The 17,982-nt window shown below is 43.8% G+C and overlaps 2 protein-coding genes across 7 annotated transcripts in view; one reads left to right on the forward strand and one right to left on the reverse strand.

Moving 5' to 3' along the window:
- The window catches only part of LOC146809175 (leucine-rich glioma-inactivated protein 1-like), a 152,083-nt gene extending 140,302 nt beyond the window's left edge, over window positions 1-11,781 (forward strand). For all 3 annotated transcript variants that reach the window (XM_085615966.1, XM_085615965.1, XM_085615967.1), the window contains one exon: window positions 8,699-11,781. In XM_085615966.1, coding sequence (XP_085472092.1) covers window positions 8,699-9,516 — 818 coding nt within the window. In that variant the 3' untranslated portion in view covers window positions 9,517-11,781. The remainder of the gene's footprint in view (window positions 1-8,698) is intronic.
- A 2,953-nt stretch (window positions 11,782-14,734) lies between these two features.
- Window positions 14,735-17,982, reverse strand: part of LOC146809176 (uncharacterized) — a 134,124-nt gene continuing 130,876 nt past the window's right edge. For 2 of the 4 annotated variants that reach the window (XR_014966345.1, XR_014966343.1), the window contains exons 5-7: window positions 16,232-16,311; window positions 15,396-15,532; window positions 14,735-14,910 (exon numbers count right to left, since the gene is read on the reverse strand). The gene's annotated coding sequence lies outside the window, so the exon portion shown is untranslated. Of the gene's footprint in view, window positions 14,911-15,395; window positions 15,533-16,005; window positions 16,098-16,231; window positions 16,312-17,982 lie in introns of all 4 variants that reach the window. The other 2 variants (XR_014966344.1, XR_014966346.1) reach the window with 2 other exon arrangements.

Raw genomic sequence — 17,982 nt, forward strand, 5'->3', positions numbered from 1 at the left:
CCTCCACGGACTACATCCTCCTCGGGGACCTGAACTTCCACCTCGAGGACAACAACGACGCCAACTCCGCCACCCTGCTCGACAACCTCGCCAACCTCGGCCTCAGACAGCTGGTCACCGCTCCCACCCACACCGCCAGCCACATGCTGGACCCCATCTTCTCCACAAGCACCCACGTCACCTTCAACCACATCCCGAGCTCCACTGCACTGACCACCACTGCATCCATTTCACCTTCAAGAAACCAACCACGCACCACCGTGCCCAACAGCTGCCCCGTCGCTGCTGGAGCAAAGTCACCAAAGATCAGTTGACCACCACCCTCGCCCAGAACCCACCAACCAACCCCACCGACCCAGATGCTGCCGCCCCCAACCTCCGACAGTGGATCAACAACTGCGCCAACACCCTTGCTCCGCTCAAGAAAACCCCCATCAACCACGCCAGCAAGAAAGCCACCTGGTTCACTGACAAGCTCCAGACCTCCAAACGCGCTTGCAGGAAAATAGAGAAGAAATGGCTCCACGAACGCACACCAGACAGCTACACAGCCCACAAGGATGCCACCCGCAGACATCACCACCTCATCAGACTTGCCAAGAGATCCTCCTTCAAAGACCGCCTGGATAACAACACACACAACAGCAAAGAGCTCTTCAGCATCGTTAAGGAACTCTCCAACCCCAGCGCCAACACCAAAGACATCCCGCCCTCACAAGAACTGTGCGACTCACTGGCAACTTTCCTCCACCGAAAGATCAACGACATCCACAACAGCTTCAACACCCTGCCCACCCCGACCACGCCAGACCCCACCCCTGCGAACAACACCACCCGCATCAACCGCCTGACCTCTTGGACCAACGTCAACGACGACGAGACATGCAAGGTCATGAACTCCATCCACTCAGGATCACCATCAGACCCATGCCCACACCACGTTTTCAACAAAGCCGACGCAACCATCGCACCCCAACTACGGAAGGTCATCAACATCTCCTTCGAAACAGCGACATTCCCGGAAAGCTGGAAACACGCCGAAATCAACGCCCTCCTAAAGAAGCCCAAAGTGGACCCCAAGGACCTCAAGAACTTCCGGCCCATCTCCCTGCTTCCATTCCCGGCGAAGGTCATCGAGAAAACCGTCCACACGCAACTGACCCGCCACCTCGAAGACAACAACATCCTGGACCCATCCCAGTCTGGATTCAGATGAAACCACAGCATCGAGACAGCCCTCATCGCCGCCACAGATGACATCAGGCGCCAACTAGACAAAGGCGAAATTTCAGCCCTCATCCTTCTGGACCTGTCAGCCGCCTTCGACACAGTCTGCCACCGCACTCTAAAAACACGCCTCCAAGAAGCCGGAATCCAAGAGAAGGCCCTCGACTGGACCACATCCTTCCTCTCCGGCAGAACCCAGAGAGACCGCCTCCCACCCTTCCGATCCAAAGCCACCAACATCATCTGCGGCATCCCACAAGACTCATCCCTCAGCCCGATGCTGTTTAACATCTACATGGCCCCCCTCGCACAAGTGGCCCACCAGCACGACCTCAATATCATATCCTACGCCGACGACACCCAGGTCACCAAGGACCCACACACCGCCAAAACCAACCTTTACGAGGGAATGAAAGCCGTCGCCGACTGGATGAGGAGCAGCAGTCTGAAACTGAACTCAGACAAGACGGAGGTCCTCATCCTCGGACCCACCCCCTCTGCCTGGGACGACTCGTGGTGGCCGACCACGCTGGGAACAGCACCTACACCAACCGACCACGCACGCAACCTAGGATTCGTCCTCGACTCCTCCCTCTCCATGACGAAGCAGGCCAACGCCGTCTCCTCCTCTTGCTACAACACCCTCCGCATGCTCTGCAGGATCTACAAGTGGATCCCGACCGAAACAAGGAGAACAGTGACACAGGCCCTCGTCAGCAGCAAACTAGACTATGGCAACGCACTCTACGCAGGAATCCCAGCCAAACACCTGCGCCGACTGCAACACATCCAGAACGCCTCTGCCCGACTGATTCTCAATATCCCCCGCCGCAGCCATATCTCTCCCCACCTGAGAGACCTACAATGGCTCCCCGTCGACAAGAGGATCACCTTCAAGCTCCTCACCCACGCGCACAAAGCACTCCACAACGCCGGACCAGCCTACCTGAACAGCAGACTCAGCTTCCACACCCCCACCCGCCAGCTCCGCTCCGCAAACCTTGCCCTCTCTGCCGTCCCCCACATCCAACGGAAGACCTCCGGCAGCAGATCCTTCTCTGACCTCACCGCCAAGACCTGGAACACCCTCCCCACCCACCTACGGCAGACCCAAGACCTACTCACTTTCAGAAGACTCCTCAAGACCTGGCTCTTCGAGCAGTGGCAGCATTCCCCCTCCCTCAGCGCCTTGAGACCCTCACGGGTAATTACCGCACTTTACAAGTGCTCTGATCGATTGATTGATTGATTGTCTGCCTACCACGATATTATATGCCAGAAGCCCCTAATACATATGCCCTACTCTGGCTTCTCTGTGTGTAGCAGGCATACCAGGGGCTCTATTGCCATGGCAAAAATGATGGAAGAAAGGTGGCCCTGTATTGTGGGCCCCTGACAACCCCAAAACTCCCAGATGTGACCCGTCCATTCAATACCCAGTCCAGTGGTTCCAAATATAAAACCTGTACTTATCCAAGAAAGTTGAGACCTAACCCCTTTTTTTCAAGAACCAGCATAAGGTAAGGCCAACCCAGAAACAAAGGCATTTTCTGTATCCAGAGATGCTGAACAAACAATTTCTCTCTATCTATACCCACATCCATCAGTAGAAATAGATGTCTAATATTCATAAAAGTGTTACAAGATAGGATGAACCCATTTTGGTGTGAGTGGATCACCCTTAGTAGATTTGAAAGGAGACTATTGGCCAAAATTAGGCTCAGAATCTTATAATTCCGATTAAAACATTGGAATGTTGAGAACTCTATTGAAGACAATGGAGTGGCTCTGGGCTGATAATGGCTGGTATAGGACTTCTGCTCCAACATTCCAATGTTTGTCTTTCTCCCTTTTTACAACATTCTACTCTCAGTGGGTGGAATGTTCTAATAGCCTTATAGCCCTTCACCCTCCAGCTATACAGGTTGCTAGAGGCCCTATCCTTCATTATAGGCCTGAGCCACAGTTCAGGGCCTTTAACAACCGGAATAGCCCTCAGTAGCGGGTTACAAGGCTAAATTCAAAGTGGTCTATAAAACTGAAGATCTAAGAGTTCACATCATCAGTGCCTCCCTCCTAGACTTTTAGAAGCAAACCCTGTATTCCTGGGAACCTGAATGATCAATAGTTTAAATGAACAATAGATCTCTTGGAGTGAGTCAAGAGCCTGAACTCCCTCATAGACCTGAGCAGCTCACCTCCTTGCTTGGTGGCGTAGTACGTTAACAGTAAACAGTTGGCAATAATAGCCCTATAAGTGGCATATAACTCTGCTAGCAGACCGTCCTTGCCAGCCTTCTTGTTTCTTGTTGTCAAAGGCTGCTTGAACCTCCTCATTCTGCAAGGGCTCTTCAAGTTCCTGCTTTTCCAGTGGGTTGATCACACAGATTTGAATGTCATCAATATAAATCTGTAGTAATTGTGATTCCAGTCCCACCCCTGAAGCCTACAATGACTTGCAGTGATCAGTAAATACATTGTTAATGGCACCCTGCATGTCTAATATGGTTTAATTTGGGGCTCTGATCACACTTATTGGGGTTCTACATGCATCTGAGCTTAAGAGCCAGGTGAGCATCCTAACCGCTTCATCACATTTGAGGTTCCTGGGTACCACAAACTCCCTGTAATCTATGTGCACACATATAACCATACCTGTGGGGTCCATTGCCAACCCCTCATTTCATACAAAATATTGATCAATGTGTGTGCTAATTTGTTCTTGGAATGGACCATCTAACAATGCCTTAGTTCTCAGCCAAGTGGGGACACAGGCCGTACACTTCCACCAGGATATGACCATTCTTAGCAGATAAGAGTGAAATCATTCTAAAATATACTTTACTAATTACAATCCTACAAACAATAAACCATTTTTTTACTATGATGGGGTTGGGATATACTATTCTGACTCCAAGCCAACAAACACTGAAAAAATTGCACACATCAGTTTGATGAAAATCATTCTAACTTCAATCAAACAAAAGTTTGGACCTTACATAAATAACAGGTGTGACAATTGTAGGAAGTGCTTAACTTAAAGAATTTGAGATTATCTACTTTACTCCAGTCCCACAAACATTCGGGAAAGTGAATTCATTAGGGGGGGTGGAGGAGAGGTTGAGATTTAATTTTCCAAATCTAATCCAAATAAACCTGGAGAAAATTATTTAAAAAAAAGAGGGTGAGATTTACTATTCCAATTTCAACCTCAAGATCACTAGGGAAAGTGCAGTGATCAGAAGTGTTACTATCCTAATTACAATCCATGTGAGACTTGGAAAAAGTGCATACATAAAAGGGTGTAATTTACTATTCCAACTCCTATCCAATTAAAATTGGGGAAAGTGCATTCATAAAATAGGTGAGATTTACTATTCTATCTATAATCCAACATTAATTGGAGAACATGATACACTACTATAAATTCAATTTCACAAATATTGATGAAAGTGTATTTATCAAAATGGTGGATATTCTATTTTAACTCTAATCCAAATAAAATAGGGATTGAGCTTTATGTATGTATGTGTGCATGTATTTATACATGGTATTTCTATAGTGCAAACCTAGACAAAAGGCAGCAGAGCACACTGTACATAGCCAAAGACAAGCATAAAGTCAGCTAGTGATCGGAGAGGCGGCCGGTTTGTGGACGGCTAATGCAGTGTGATGTAGTGGGCTTTAAAGAGGTGAGTGTTTTCCTCTATTGAAGCAGTGTTGGGCCAGTCCTGATGGATATCAGATTGGTGTCCTAGATCCTAGGTGCATGGATGGAAAATGCCTGCTATCTTGTGTTTTTTTCTTTTTTACACTTCTTAATAGTGTCCTGGCTGCAGGGTGCCGAGAGCCACAAGAAATGGCGAGCCTGTCTGCAAGATAGGAGGGTGTTCAGGTTGTGATTGTTTTGTAAATGGCGTTGTGATGAGTCAGCTGGTTTGTGACGATGGTGAGGGCCAGCATGGGGAGCCAATGGCGTTCCATCAGGATGAGGGATTTACTATTCCAACTCCAACCTCACAAACATCAGGAAATGCAGTAGTTACGGTGTGATTTACTATTCTAACTCAAATCCAACTAAAATTGGGGAAAAGTCTTTAAATAACAAGGACACAAATTAATGTTCTAACTCCAATACAAATAAAATGTTGGAAAATGCATAAATGTAAGGGGTGATATTTATTATTTTAACTCCAATGTAACAAACATTGTGCATTTGTGTAATTCAGAAGGTCAAAATTAACATTCAAGCTCCAATGCAGTAAAACACAGAAATGTGCATGCATGAAAGAAGTGTGATTTAATATTTTGCAAAATGTGTAAAGTTGAGGGTTAAAAGTAAAACGTATTATTCCTAAATGAGAGTAATAAAAAGTTTTTAAATTATGAAAATGTAAGGGTCATGGTAAAATAAAATATATATGATTAAATATTATTTCCTTTTATTCAATATGCATGTGCTGAACGTATATTCTATTTTTTCAATACAAACAAACTAAATATTTTTGATAGTAAAATGAATAAACCACAACCCATACTACAAAATGATAAAACTTATAATACATAAATTAATTATAAAAATGTATGTTTTCGATTTTTGGAACATTACACAGCAAAAGGACTGTCCATTTTAAGTAACTTAATTTTAATGAAAACGACAAAACAATTATTTAAAAAAGTAAAATAATCAAAATAAATTAACTAAAACAAATTACCTACCCAATCCAACAGTAACCCACTTAACCCATAATATAAATGAAAAAATTAATTTGCAGAGCCAAAACGTTTTGAAAAATACACAGATTTTTAAATATTGAAATTGCGAATAGTAGTTGCACTTTGAACATGTTAATTAAATAATTTATCTAAAAAACAAAAATAATACCTTCCAAAAAGATTCCCATTTCTTTAATTCGTGAACAGCAAAAAATATAACAATTAGACTACAATCCCCTAAACAAAAACACTACCCATCACACAATAAACCCCCAACCTGTCATAATAAAACAAATCTCAAATATGCATTCTAAAATAAATATATCCAAATAGGTTTAACAAATGTAACAATAATGTTTGATATAAAAATCACAGAAACGATTCTAAATCTGAATGATACACTAATACTTTAAATGTATATAAATGCATTTACATAAACACTACTCGCTCTTCCCCTTAAATAACCCACAACACAGCACAAATAATTCATTTAAAAAGAAAGAACACTATAAAGTTTCATTAAAAATATTTAGAAAATACATTAATTTACTAAATATTACAATTACAGCTTGAAAAAAAACAACTATATTATATATCAGGTTTATTATTTTAAACAAATTATATTGCAAAAATACTATATATTCACACTTGATATTCTGTCCCTCAAGTTTTTGTATTAATAATATTTTGACCACACTATTATGGTCAAAAGGCATTTTAGAGTCAGTTTCCAGATAGCATACCTCTGCATACTATGTTCTAAACCCAATTACTAGGAACATCATGCATGTTCATGTTCACAATCCTGCTATTGCGCTACTGTGTCATGGTCTACATGGACCACACAAGGGGGCAGATTTACAAGCCCCTTGCGCCACTTATGCGTCACTTTTCCCATGTTAAAAGTGACGCAAAAGTGGCGCAATGGACATGTAAATCTGCCCCAAGGAATCTAATGAGGCAATGACACGCATCTCAAAACACTTCTGGCCACGTGCTCTCAGGCATAAGATGGTGCTCACCGATGTCAGGCTCCAGGATACAGTTATGCTGCCGAATATAACAATAAGAACACTCCAAAGCTCGAGGCTCCCTCTCTTCACCACTCAGATGTACACTTCTCAATGTGGTACCTAGAATTTGGTCTTGTCTTTCTGATTTGACTTGTAAGAGTATAGAGGTGTCTTTACAGCCCTGCTTCTATATTTCCATGTTTGCATCCTTATATAAACTGTCCTGCAGTTGTGTGTCACAAAGGAGAACTGGGCCACAAAGCAATTGCACTTTCCAAAGGGCCCGTGCCACTTCAATGGTGATTCTAGTACAGCTCTGCTGCACAGATATCAGTCTGTCAGGAACTCTCCTCTAGGAAGGACCACCTCTCAGCTAAAAAACATTCCATAGTTCCTCACAGGAGGATGAGGCAATATAAATGAGCTCTGATTTGCTAACCTTCTCTAATCTGCAACACTGCAGATGAAATCTATAGTTCAAAACTCCCTCCCAGAGTGTGTAGTATCTCCTCCTTATGACAATGTAAACACCACAACGAGGCCCACTTTGTGTGATCAGACCAAAACATCGCATAATGTGTGTAGTAAGATTTACTTAATTAATGACACACATATTGATCATTTCATTCCTTTCCTCATTTATTTGCTCATTTACCGGGCTCTTTCTTATTCAATCTAAGTTTGAATTTTCACTCAATCGCATTCCTTCACTATTCCATTCATTTCCTTTCAGTTCGTTCATTGGCTGTTTGCTATCTAACGCTGAATTACATCGCCGTGTTAGCGGCGTATTATCAACGCTTTGCGAACTGGCGATTCCAGCGATAGATGGCGAGAAACAGAAACATCGCCTGAAATCCAGCGATAATATTGGAGATGCTTGCTGATAGGGGAGTGTGGTCGTAACGTGGCGATCCACCTCCCATTATCAGCATACCTAAGCAGACGTAAAATACATGCGATAACCGCTGTTAGCGTGTTTTTTTACTTCGCTAGGGCCGCATTGTAAATAGTGCGAAGGTCTGTCTGCCACCTAATTCATGCAGACATTGTGAAGAACGCCCATTTTGCATGTTATAAGCGATAATAATCGCTGACATGCAAAATGGAGGAGAAACAGCTAATGCGTCAAGGAAATACGCGTTAGCGTGTCCTTGAAAATAGAGAGATGTTTATTTCGCCGCTTTTCGGCCGAAATCGGCCGCTAAAGCGGCAAAAATAAGCTTGTAAATATGCCCCCTAGTTCTTATAGGTACCACTCCTCAAAAGTCCCTATTAGGAACACATTGTCTTGCAAGCCATGCAGAATCACACAACTTACATATGAACTTAATCTCAGGTCTAACGTCACTGCATTTATTCTGGATGCCGTGCTAGTGCCTCATGATCACGCTGGGAAGGAGGGGGCCGGTAGTCACACCTTCGTCATAGCCGCCCTGGACCACTGCACCTGAATCAGCTCATTCGAGGACCGCATCCTGTTCATGTAGTACTATTGAGGAGGGTGAACCCAGTTATTCCTCTTCTGCCCCCTTTTTTTGATAATATGTTTACTATCAACACACCATAATTTCCCATTATTACTGCAGTTCTCACTTTATAAGTAATTCCACCATTCTCATCCTCATTTACTTACAAATTCCCAAGGTATATGAGTTGACTCAGGAATGTGCCTAAAGGCAGCTGACTGTCTCTGAATGATCAATTCCCTAAGCCCTTTGTGTCTCCTTCTCTTTCCCCAGGTGTCTCCACTGTGGCCTGCAAGCCCCTGGTAATTGCTGACAAACTCTATGTCATTGTGGCACAGCTCTTTGGGGGATCTTACATCTACAAGAGGGAAGCAGGTTCCAAAACGTTTATCAAGATCCAGGACATTGAGATCCGCAAGGTTCGCAAACCAAACGACATTGAGACCTTCCAGGTGGAGGGTGAGTGGTACTTTGTGGTGGCGGACAGCTCAAAGGCAGGGTTTACTACCATCTACAAGTGGAACGGGAATGGCTTCTATTCTCACCAGTCCTTGCACCTCTGGTACCGGGACACAGATGTGGAGTACCTGGAAATTGACAACAAGCCACATCTGATTCTCTCCAGCAGTTCCCAGCGCCCAGTGATCTACCAGTGGGACAAAGGCACCAAACAGTTTGTTCTGCGTACTGACATCCCTGAGATGGAGGACGTCTTTGCGGTCAAGCACTTCAAGGCCAAGGATGATGTCTTTGTCTGCTTAACACGGTTCATTGGAGACTCCAAGGTGATGAAGTGGGAGAACTCCATGTTCAAGGAGATCCAGCGCATCCCCTCTCGTGGCTCTATGGTCTTCCAGCCGTTGACCATTGATGAGCACCGCTACGCCATCCTTGGCAATGACTACTCGCTCAGTCAGGTGTACCGCTATGATGCCAAAAAAGCCACATTCATCAGCTTCCAGGAGTTGAATGTCCAATCTCCTCGGTCCTTTACACATTTAGCTGTGGACTACCGTGACTTCATCTTCGCCTCCAGCTTTAAAGGAAAGACACAGATATACAGGCACATTGTTATTGACCTAAGTCTCTGAAAGGACCTGGTCCAGCTAAGGGCTACATGGGCACAGTGACTATTATCATGACAACTATGGAGTTCAGGCAAAGCCAACACTAGTGGCAAAGTGTGCTCATTTTACGTTTCTTTTCTGCTTCCTGATGAGGTAGAGTTACAACACAAGACGCCTCAGGGTTCACAATCAACAAATTATAAACCACAGGCACACTGAGTTAAAAAAAATCATTCAATTTAGAAATTGAGTCTTGAATTTTTGATTCAAATGATCTTCTGTCACTAGATTTGGTGGCTTGCCTTAACTCTTTTTTCTTTTAGTGAAACAAGTTTACCTGCTATCCATGCCTTCCAACGCCTATATCTTCATAACGTACAGCAATGGGGCAAGTAAGGAGCACTTCCGTGTTCAGTCAAGAAATAAACAGCCAGTGTAACTGGAACAACAGGTTGTAACATTGGTGCAAGCATACACAGCAAAACAAGAGTCCTTTCAGAAATCACCTGCCAAGGGCAGTGGAGTTTTAGAGCTCACAATTCAATTCATTTGTTTAACGCACATTGTGGATGCTACCAAAATGCGCACAAACCAATACCATCAATTGCCCGTTGAGTGGCATAACTAAGGAAAAGGTCTAATATTGCTACGATAGACACACTCGCATTTTAGGTTGTTTTACACAATAACAGATTGAATATTTTATCCGTGAAATACGGTGTGAAGCTGGTTAACGTGGTGCATGATCCTGTGGATCTCCGTCTTGGGAAGAATTGAAGCACTGCATTAGACCTCCATTTGAAGAGGATTGTCCTACTCTGTATACAGGCTTCAACATTCACTGGCACAAACCTCAAGCCTCATTTGTTGTTATGTTATGTGATGCAGATTTGTACCACCCGGGAGGGTATCCAGGCACTGAGCAGGTGTGAGTCTGTCCAAACCTAGGCCTAGTAAGACTACTCGTAAAGCCAGGTCTTCAACGTCTTGCAGAATTCAAGAAGTGATGAGGAGGCTCCTCTGTGGAGTGGCAGGTCTGTCTTTCCACGCTTTAGGAGTGACGTAGGAGAAGGCTTGACTGCCGGATCTGGTTTTCCGTATGCGTGCGATGTGCGCAAATAGGAGTCCAGAAGAGCCGATGTGTCTGGTGAAAGCAGATGCGATTGTTGAGGTATGCTGGGCCAGGGTTGTGGACCATTGTTCATTGCAAGTGAGACTCACACATTTGGAGGATGTGTTGAGGTATCACTCACAGTTCTCAATCACAGTCTGATATATGTCACACTTGGTGCCAAAATCTACACCTGGAATTCTAAATGGGACTCTGCTCAGAGCTCTTCTGTGTGCAGAACAGTTCATAGAAGCTGTGGCGCCTTCGGTGTGAGATCCCACCATGCCACAAACCACACCATGTGACAGCAGGCACTACCTTGAACACACCTGAATGCTGCTCCACTTGTTTTGGAAGCCATGAGTCTACATTGCTGAATTTAAGGTGTTCTATTCACTTTGCTTGTATATTTACTTTAACATTTCACTGATGTCACTTCCACTTTTGTCATTGATGTCAAACGTTGTGTGGTATCACTTCATGTGATGGTGTGAAGTTTTCTAAATGCTTTTCAGTTTTGATAATTTTCTAAACTTGAGCACTGTGCACAGGGGAAACCTTCTTGGGGACGGGGATGTCACTCTTTCCTTCAGCCAAGCCTTGTTGCCTCCATCACATGATGGAAGAGTTCCCCAACGAGGATGCTGGCCTGCATCAGAACCAAAGGCATGCTGGGTGGTACCCGGCTGTACCATGGACATCTTTTAATCAGCCACTGGGTGCAGAGAGTCAAGCTTCAATTTTCATTGCCCTTGAACCAGTACAAAGGGCTCCAACCTGCCAAGAAATCTCCCTTTTCCCTGTAGGCCTTTCTGCCTGTGTTTGGACCTGAATTGTTACCCTGCCGGTCAGAAGTGTGCAAACGCAGAGTGGCCGACATGATCAGCCATCACAGCAGACAGTTTCTGAGCTGACCGATGTAGAAACCGCCATCTCCTCCGTTGGGAGATGTATAATGCTGTGGTCTTTAAAATGAGGGACAGTTTCCCTTCTGCCTTGAAAGTACAGACATTTGGTTTTCCTCCCAAGGAAGGTTCGGACTAACCCATTTAGAAATAATTCTTGGAGAGCTGTCGATAAGAAAAAGGTTTAAAAGGACAAAAATCCCAAATTAATTGAATTCGTTGCTACTAATGTATCAAACATTTTCTAATAAATGATCTTTGTATAAATGTTCACATTTAAACAATGTTATAATAAGGGGCTGCGATTTAATAATGCTTCTTTGTTCATGTTTTGTGTTCTTGCAGTTTCAATCTATGTACATTTACTGATGTGGAATCAGTATATATTGAGGTACCTGGTCTTTCAGAGGTACTCCGTAGATGATAGCAAGCTTCATTCACACCAGACAGGCGCAGCTAATGCACTGACAGTGCAAGCTTCACCACCACAGGACACATAAAGCACACACAGCACCAGGGCAAAAAATCCCTAAAAAAGGCATGGGGCCATATTATCCAGAACGGCGATAACATTATCGCCGTTTTAGCGTCTGGAAACTACCGCTAAAGCGGCGATAAGGGGCTTGATAATATGCCCTAGAGAATTCCAATAGAAGCCATGGTTCTGGTGTGAAGGACATCAAACCTGGGCTTCTATTGGAATTCTCAAGGGCATATAATCAAGTCCCTCATCGCCGCTTTAGCGGCAGTTTCCTACCGCAAAAGCAGCGATAATATTATCTCCATCCTTGATAATATGGCCCATAGACTGCACCGGCAGCAGCTGTGCAATCTTCCCTTACACAGGACAGGCTCAGAAAAGGCAGCAGCAGTGCAAGAAACGTTCCTATCACCCAGGACATGGGCAACACACACAGCAAACTAACAGTGCTGCCCCTCCTCACCCACGGAACAAGAAAAGCACAAAGCACCAGTGCAAAAAATCACTAAAAAATGGCTAGTACGGCACGTGCAGGAGCCTCTGATAGGACAGGTATAGCACAATACCTGCAGCTTCCCTTCAGCAGTCTATGTACAGCATAGGCAGCAGCAGTGCAAGCTTTTCTCATGCCTAATAGGTACAGAGCACAAAGATGCCTATCAGTAGTGCACGCTTCACCAACAGAGGAAAGGTACAGCACCTGCAAGCTTCCATCCAGCAGTCTACATATAGCATAGGCAGCAGCAGTGCAAACCTACCTCAAACATAGTAGGTACAGAACACATAGACAGGTAGCAGGACGGCAAGCCTCACTAACAGAGGGCAGGTATAGCACTTACAAGCTTCCCTCCAGCATAGACAGCTGCTGTGCAGGCTCCCCTCATGCATAGTAGGTATATAAAACAGAGGCACATAGCAGCAGTGCATGCTTCACCAACAGAGGACAGGTACAGCACTTGCAAGCTTCCATCCAGCAGTCTAAGTACAGCATAGACAGCAACAGTGCAAGCTTCCCTCATGCATGGTAGGTACAGAACACATAGACACATAGCAGCAGGGCACGCTTCTCTAACAGAGGACAGGTGCAGTACTTGCAAGCTTCCCTACAGCAGTCTAGCTAAAGCCTGGGCAGCAGCAGTGCAAGCTTCTCTCATGCATAGTAGGTACCGAATTGCTAGACACATAGCAGCAGGCCACACTGCTCTAACAAAGGACAGGTGAAGCACTTGCAATATTCCATCCAGCAGTCTACGTACAACATAGGCAGCAGCAATGCACGCTTCCCTCATGCATGGTTGTTACAGAACACATAGACACATAGCAGCAGGGCACACTTCTCTAACAGAGGACAGGTGCAGCACGTGCAAGCTTCCCTACAGCAGTCTAGCTAAAGCCTGGGCAGCAGCAGTGCAAGCTTCTCTCATGCATAGTAGGTCCAGAACACATAGATACATAGCAGCAGGGTACGTTTCTCTAACAGAGGACAGGTGCAGCTCTTGCAAGCTTCCACCCAGCAGTGTAGGTACAGCATAGGAAGCAGCAGTGCAAGCTTCTGTCATGCATAGTAGGTACAGAACACATTGCAGCAGGGCACGCTTCTCTAATAGAGGACAGGTGCAGCACTTGCAAGCTTCCCTCCAGCAGTCTAAGTACAGCATAGGTAGCAGCAGTGCAAGCTTCCCTCATGCATAGTAGGTATAGAAAACAGAGACACATAACAGCAGTGCATGCTTCACCAAAAGAGGACAGGTGCAGCACTTGCAAGCTTCCACCCAGCAATGTAAGTACAGCATAGGCAGCAGCAATGCAAGCTTTCCTCATGCATGGTAGGTACGGAACACATAGACACATAGCAGCAGGGCACGCTTCTCTAACAGACAGGTGCAGCACTTGCAAGCTTCGCCCCAGCATTCTAAGTACAGCGCAGGCAGCAGCAGTGCAAGCTTCGTCACGCATATTAGGCACAGAATGCATAGACACATAGCAGTAGTGCACGCTTCACTAACAGCAGACAGGTGAAGCATTTGCAAGCTTCCCTCTAGCAGTCTAGCTATAGCCTAGGCAGCAGCAGTGCAAGCGTCCCCCATGCATAGTAGGTACAAAACACAGAGACACAGCAGCAGTGCATACTTCACTAACAGAGGACAGGTACAACAATTGAAAGCTTCCCTCTAGCTGTTCAAGTACAGCATAGACAGCAGCTGTGCAAGCTTCCCTCATGAATACAGGTACAGAATGCATTGGCACATAGCAGCAGGGCATGCTTCACTAACTGACGACAGGTACAGCACTTGTAAGCTTCCCTTCAGCAGTCTAAGTACAGCATAGGCAGCAGCAATGCAAGCTTCCCGCATGCATGGTAGGTACAGAACACATAGACATCTGAACCGCACACAAGGTAGTGGTGGATATTGAGTCGCACAATCACATAAACAATTGAATCAGATGATGAGGCAATTCGATACCATACATATACTTCGTTGTAAGACAAATATTTTGAAGGTGCCAACTCGAGGTCAGATATCCCACTACCACGGCTATCAATCAAACAGGTCATACATGGCCCGTAATACAAACACGCAGAGAAACCCCGGCACTCTAATCAAATAAAACCAATTACATTTGTTTGAAATTAATCTCATGAACTGCAAGCACCAAATAATAGAGAGAGATAACCACTTGATGTGGAGAATATTACGAAACGTACACATATATGCTGTGAACTCAGATTTAATGATTGTCAGACACAAAGCACTTCATCTAACATGTTGCATCCCATGTCAGAGAAAACATCAAGAATTTTTTTTTGGGGTGTACACATTTCATTTCATGCAGTTCTTGTAAGCACAAATCTTGACACGTAGAGCGTTGTATCAGAAACAGCCAACGCGCGTTTCGTCACCACCGTGACTTCCTCAAGGCTGTGAAGTGATTATAAATAAAACATTGAAATGTTCTGACGAAAATGCAAAAGAGGCTTTAAATATCAGTTTCTAAAAAAAGGATTTCTAGGTTTGAAGTTAACCCCATACCCACGGAAAAGAATAGGTGAAAGACATAAAAAATTTGAGGTGACAGATAAAGCGTGAAAAATCCCAAGCAGAATAAGAACTAAAAAACAGAGAAATTCCAAAGTATGCCCAACGAAATAAGTGTTCATATATGTGAAAAAAAAACTGATGATCAGTGAGGAGATCCATATATGTATAAAAAGACCCATGGGCCATTGTCTGTTTCCGAAATTTAGAAAGAAACAGATCTTATTGCTTAGAAAAAAAGGGTAGAAGAGCATTTTCCGAGCACTAAAATAATTCTAAGTAGTACCCCTACTAACCCAATATATAACGGGTCATAGAATTACGTTTAAAAATATAAAACCTATATAATCCACATTTATTCAATTTACCTTCAATTCCGGTGCTCAGAAGAAAGTAGGGATGGCTATAGTTGGCCTGGTCCCCTGGGTTCTCCGAAGTCCTAAGAATTCTTTCTGGGAATCCGGATATCCAATGTCTCATACGTTTATAGAGAAGTAAATCAAAGCTGGAGATGGAAAGAAAGCGAGCCAATCTTAGCGACACAAAAGTTAATCCATTTAATCAGATATTGATAATTCTAGGACCTGGGCCCATTCATTGGATTATACAACCATTTAGCCGGACAGTTAGAAGTTCACCTAATTCGGCTTTATTCGGATGGTGGAAAGGGCTATCTTGTGCTGGTTCACCTAAACTCTCCAAAGTCCTGGAGAGTGTTAGATTCCCGTGAACAATTTCATAAAGGGTTGGAGCGATTTGGCAAAGACTAGAAGTAAAACAAAGAAACACAACTTTCATTGATGTATAAGGCCTTATCTCGAGCGTCCCCAAGAAAAGTCAAAGTTAAAGGGCCTTACTATGTATAAAACACAGGCAGATCGTAATTTGTATAAAATGTTTAGGTCCAAGGATAAAGGGTTTAATTAATAGGGAGTCCAAATCCATTAGAGGCATGACCAATATGGTGCCCCTACTCACAGACATCCTGCTTGCTAGAAATACTGATTCTCTGCTGTCTCACATCCAAAAGTAATGGATATCCATACAAGTATCTCCGAAAAGGTATAAATCTATATGACAAGAGAGAATAGAGATGTGTAGATTCAGTAAGTAATGTAGGACATTGCTAATTTGTAGCATAAAATTTCTCATATTTTTAAGGCAAAAAAAAGGCGTTGGTTAAGTCTAACTAGATGGCACTTACGAAAGTTTCTGCAAACTCATATGCTCCTCTCTCGTCAAATATCCAGTGAGTTCAAGATTTCAAGGAACCATGATAAGATCCTATAATTCAAAGATGAGAAGATGAATGTACCTAATGCGTCCAAGTTAAAGCCAACATATACCTATTGTCACATATTCACATAGTTCGGTTTAGTATTCAGCCAAACCATTTGTGTCATGGAAAACTTGAAAAGAGTTTCAGTTCATTCGTGGAGAAGAACACGGAGTATCCAGGTCAAACGAGGAAGAAAAGTAAACACGGAATACTCCACTGTTCCTATGATATTTAAAACAAATTCCCCCGAGCAAGGGCACTCCCCCTTTCCCCTTCCCCCAGATTGGATCCTAAACATATGCGTAAAAGGTGTCCTCCCATCATATTTAGATTCATACATTTGCTAGTATAGCTAGCCATGGCAGTTACAATAATCTACTTCCAATTCCTAACGAGTTCCAAGCGTAAAAGTTGCCAAATGCTAACAGAGTCCTCCCGTCACGCACTAGCTACCCATCTCATTTACCTCTGGTCCGCAATACGCGACGTCCTGAAATTCCTGCCGTCCGTGGACTTCCTGCATCAAGTAGACCCGCCCGAGGTCTACTTAAGAACCAATTGTGCCCCGGAAGTATTCACTACATCTTTGCGAGTGGGAAAACAAGTTAGAGGACGGGCTTGCGTTTGTAGGTATGGTCGCCATATTGGAATGGGATATGTCCCATTTAACCATTCCAATACTTATGTGTATAACACACCTGAATCCAGCATTCAGAGTCGCGAAATGCTGAAAAGGTTTGAAAATGAAGAGAAACAAAAGTAACAGAAGTGATAACTTTATTTCCTCACGTTGATATGAGAATTTAAACCGAAAATATCGCTAAAAGATAGGTTTCCAGAGGAGAAAGGAAGAAAAGGAATACAAAAACCTAATCCACCATTACCCAAGGTTAGTATAGACATTGTACCTACTTCTAACTGTACAGTTTTAGATAGAAAATTTAGGAAATATTTGAGACCACAAACAGAGCAAACATCATGATAAATACAATGATGTTATCTTCCGGCTCGTGGCAACAATCTAATTGAACAATGTCGTTTTACACATGTTGGAAAGAAGATACACAGTTTTAAACCAAAATTTGAGTCAGCGATGTTGCAAAACACATAGACACATAGCAGTAAGGCACGTTTCTCCAACAGAGGACAGGTACAGCACTTGCAAGCTTCCCTCCAACAGTCTAAGTACAGCATAGCCAGCAGCTGTGCAAGCTTGAATAAATTAGGGTATTTTTCTAGCACACTGTTACTCGTAAGAGTGTCCTACTGTCCTGGCGCTTCCAGTACTACCAAAATGGGTGAAACAGAGGATTTGTCTGCCCATGTTCACCTCTAGAGTCTAAATTAAAATGTTTTCAGTTCTTTTTTGAATTTATCCTGCTCAGATATAAGTCTCAGATGTTCAGAGAGTTTATTCCAGAGGTTTGCTGCTTTAACAGTGAAAGAGAAGCCTCCCCACCACAATTTCTGGAAACGAGGAATCACAATGAGGCCCGCAGTACTGGAGCGCAGGAGCCGAGGACAGACCAATACGGAGTCAGGGTGCGAAAAAGCGCTTATTTACGAGCTGCTAATCACAGCTTCGTACCTAATGGAACTACTGACACGACACTGAATTAACGTGTGTTGGACAAAGTTTCTACAAGAAACGTGAATTTTGAATATCATCCCAGCCT

The sequence above is a fragment of the Triturus cristatus genome, chromosome 7, assembly GCF_964204655.1.
Source record: "Triturus cristatus chromosome 7, aTriCri1.1, whole genome shotgun sequence".
Lineage (NCBI taxonomy): Eukaryota > Metazoa > Chordata > Amphibia > Caudata > Salamandridae > Triturus > Triturus cristatus.